This window comes from Myotis lucifugus, unplaced genomic scaffold (genome assembly GCF_000147115.1).
Source record: "Myotis lucifugus unplaced genomic scaffold, Myoluc2.0 scaffold_127, whole genome shotgun sequence".
Classification (NCBI taxonomy): Eukaryota; Metazoa; Chordata; class Mammalia; order Chiroptera; family Vespertilionidae; genus Myotis; species Myotis lucifugus.
This window is the reverse complement of record NW_005871175.1, coordinates 615,225-617,878: the sequence shown is the minus strand read 5'-3', so window position 1 is coordinate 617,878 and position 2,654 is coordinate 615,225. Positions and strand designations below refer to the sequence as shown.

Below are 2,654 nucleotides of genomic sequence, written 5' to 3'. Positions count from 1 at the left end.
CCTCAGCTCACTTTCTGGTTGTTCCTATGGTGCTATTTCCCCCCGGAGCAGGGCATTGGCCAAAGTCATTGCTAAAGGGAATCTTGAAAGAGAAGTCTGTGGCAGGAAGACCTACCTGCCAGATGTGGAGAGGGCCTGGGGGTAAAGGGTGAGGAGCATGAACTTTGGAGCCAGTAAGAGAGCTCTGGGTGCAAATTACAGCCTCGCCACTCTAGCTCTATGATGTTGTGACAACCTCCCTGAGCCGTGTTCATTCAACAAGTATTTGAATGCCTACTGTGTGCCAGACCCTGTTCCCAGTGAACAAGATGGAGAGAAACAAACACAGAAAAAATAGGTAAACAAGTAAGATAAGGTTGGGTAGTGAAAAGTGCAATGAAAAAAATAAAGTAGGAAGTGAGTGATTATGGGGACAAGCTACTTTGCAGATGGCAGTCAGGGAAAGCCTCTCTGAGGAAGGTATATTTGAGCTGAAACCTGAATGATGAGATGGAGTTAGCTAAGTGAAGATCCGAAAAGAGAGCATTTTAGTAAAGGGAAGAGTACTAAAGCTGGGTCCCAAAGCTGGGATGACTTTGAAGTTGGGTTCAGCAAGGGGAACCAGGGGACTGTAAAGATAACAGTTCCCATTTGCACGACTGTTAATGGCCTGCAAAAATAGAGAAGGCCCGCGCTCAGCACAGAGCCCACCCGGCACGTTCAGGAGCTTCCCTTGCTCTTCCTCCTGGACACCCTTCTCCATTCACTGCAGTGGCAACTTGGTGCCCAATCCCAGTCGAGTTTTCAGTAAATATCTAAGGATTATGCTATCCAAGGATGTGGGGCCAATTTCACCCTCTTCCTCAGAATCTGAGGATTTGATATGGAATTCTATTTGGGAAATAAAAACGAATCTGGGTATTAAAAACCCTTGGGAGAATGTCTTAAGTTTGCTAAAGTGACCTTCCGACCCTCAGGCAAATCACTTTATTCTCAGTTTTGGGGGATGTAAAGTGAGACTTATAGGCATCTTTCTTTAATTGCTAGAACTGTTTGAAGGAGTGTTAAGAAGATCTTTTTAACAAGTGATACCACTGCAGACAATCATACACGGAGAACCCAAAACAAATCTGTCCCATTGCAACACAGAACACTTTCAGGGGTGCTGCGCGGTGTTTGTTGTCCATCCCAATTCTTTTCAATGAGCACTTAAGGAAGAGATTATATGACATCCTTCCTATTTTACCAATAAAGCAACATAATAAAAAGACAACCTGGCAAATGGGACTTTCAAAGTAAGACCAGAGGGAATTGATTCAGCACCAGTTAGGCACCAGAGTCTATTCCAGCTTTCGACAAACAAGTATAGTAAGTTCTCACTTACCATTTTGATAGTTTCTGTGACCTCAAGCAACATGGCATATAACCAAACCAATTTTACCTTAGGCTAATTGGCATAAACAAGAGTTAACTTCCTAGGCATGTCATCAATGCTATAATGAAACATTATCTGAGGACCTGCTGTACTTCTCTCAAGCAGCTTATATTCTAAGGGGACGAAGCACACAATAAACATATCAACGAGATAAGTGAACTAAGCCAGGTGTTGGTAAGTGCTGTAGGAAAATTAGTACTGTGGAAGAGGGTAATTAGTAAGACTGATTTGTTTGTATGGCTAGGGAAGAAGTCCTAACCATACATGGTTGAGTCAGAGACTTGAGTGATGAAGAGCAGCCATAACAAGATTGAGGAAAGGGGAATTCAAGCAGAACTAGCAAGTGCAAAGGCCCTGATGTGGAAAGGGCTAGGCCGGAGGGGCGTTGTGTGATCATGGGAGGGGCCTCATAATAATCAAGGTAGGGAGTGGAGTTGCAGCCCATCTGGTAGGGTCTTCTGGGCCACAGGAAGGAACCCAAGTATTATTTTTAGCAAAATGGGGATCCACTAGAGCAGCGGTTCTCAACCTGTGGGTTGCGACCCCTTTGGGGGTCGAACGACCCTTTCACAGGGGTCGCCTAAGACCATCGGAAAACACATATATAATTACATATTGTTTTTGTGAGTAATCACTATGCTTTAATTATGTTCAATTTGTAACAATGAAATTGGGGGTCACCACAACATGAGGAACTGTATTAAAGGGTCGCGGCATTAGGAAGGTTGAGAACCACTGCTCCAGAGGTTTTAAACCCTGGGAGTGGCATGATCTGACTTGAGCTTCAGAAAGTACTTACCTCATGGAGTTGTTATGATGATTAAGAGCAATGACACAGGTCAATGACTTAGAACACTGTCTGGCTCCTGGAATGCCCTCATTAAAGCGTTCATTCTTTCCTCAGTAACTGCTGTGTGAATGCTGGATTGTCCAGGGGTAAGAATGAAAGCAGGGAAACCGGTTAGGAGTCTATTGTAGGAATCCAGGAAAGAAATGGTGGTGACTGAATCAGGGATATAGTTGTAAAGAGAGGGATGTGTGGTAAATTTGGGGATATATTTTGTGTCTTTTTGTTTCCACTGTAGATAACCCAAGCTGCCTTGCTAACTACACCTAGCCCTCGAACAGTATTTCTAGCTAAGGCCAAAACTCTTCATCAAGATTATATAACCTCACCGTGATCCCTACTGGCCAGCTCTTATGCTGCTACACATTCCAAAATATCTCCCAGAATTGAGAA

The 2,654-nt window shown here is 43.8% G+C and overlaps 1 protein-coding gene across 1 annotated transcript in view; it reads left to right on the top strand.

Moving 5' to 3' along the window:
• Positions 1 to 2,654, top strand: part of THEGL (theg spermatid protein like) — a 48,211-nt gene that overhangs the window by 44,581 nt on the left and 976 nt on the right. Inside the window, 1 exon segment of the mRNA XM_023758304.1 lies at positions 2,500 to 2,654. Within this exon segment, the coding sequence (XP_023614072.1) occupies positions 2,500 to 2,654 (155 nt within the window).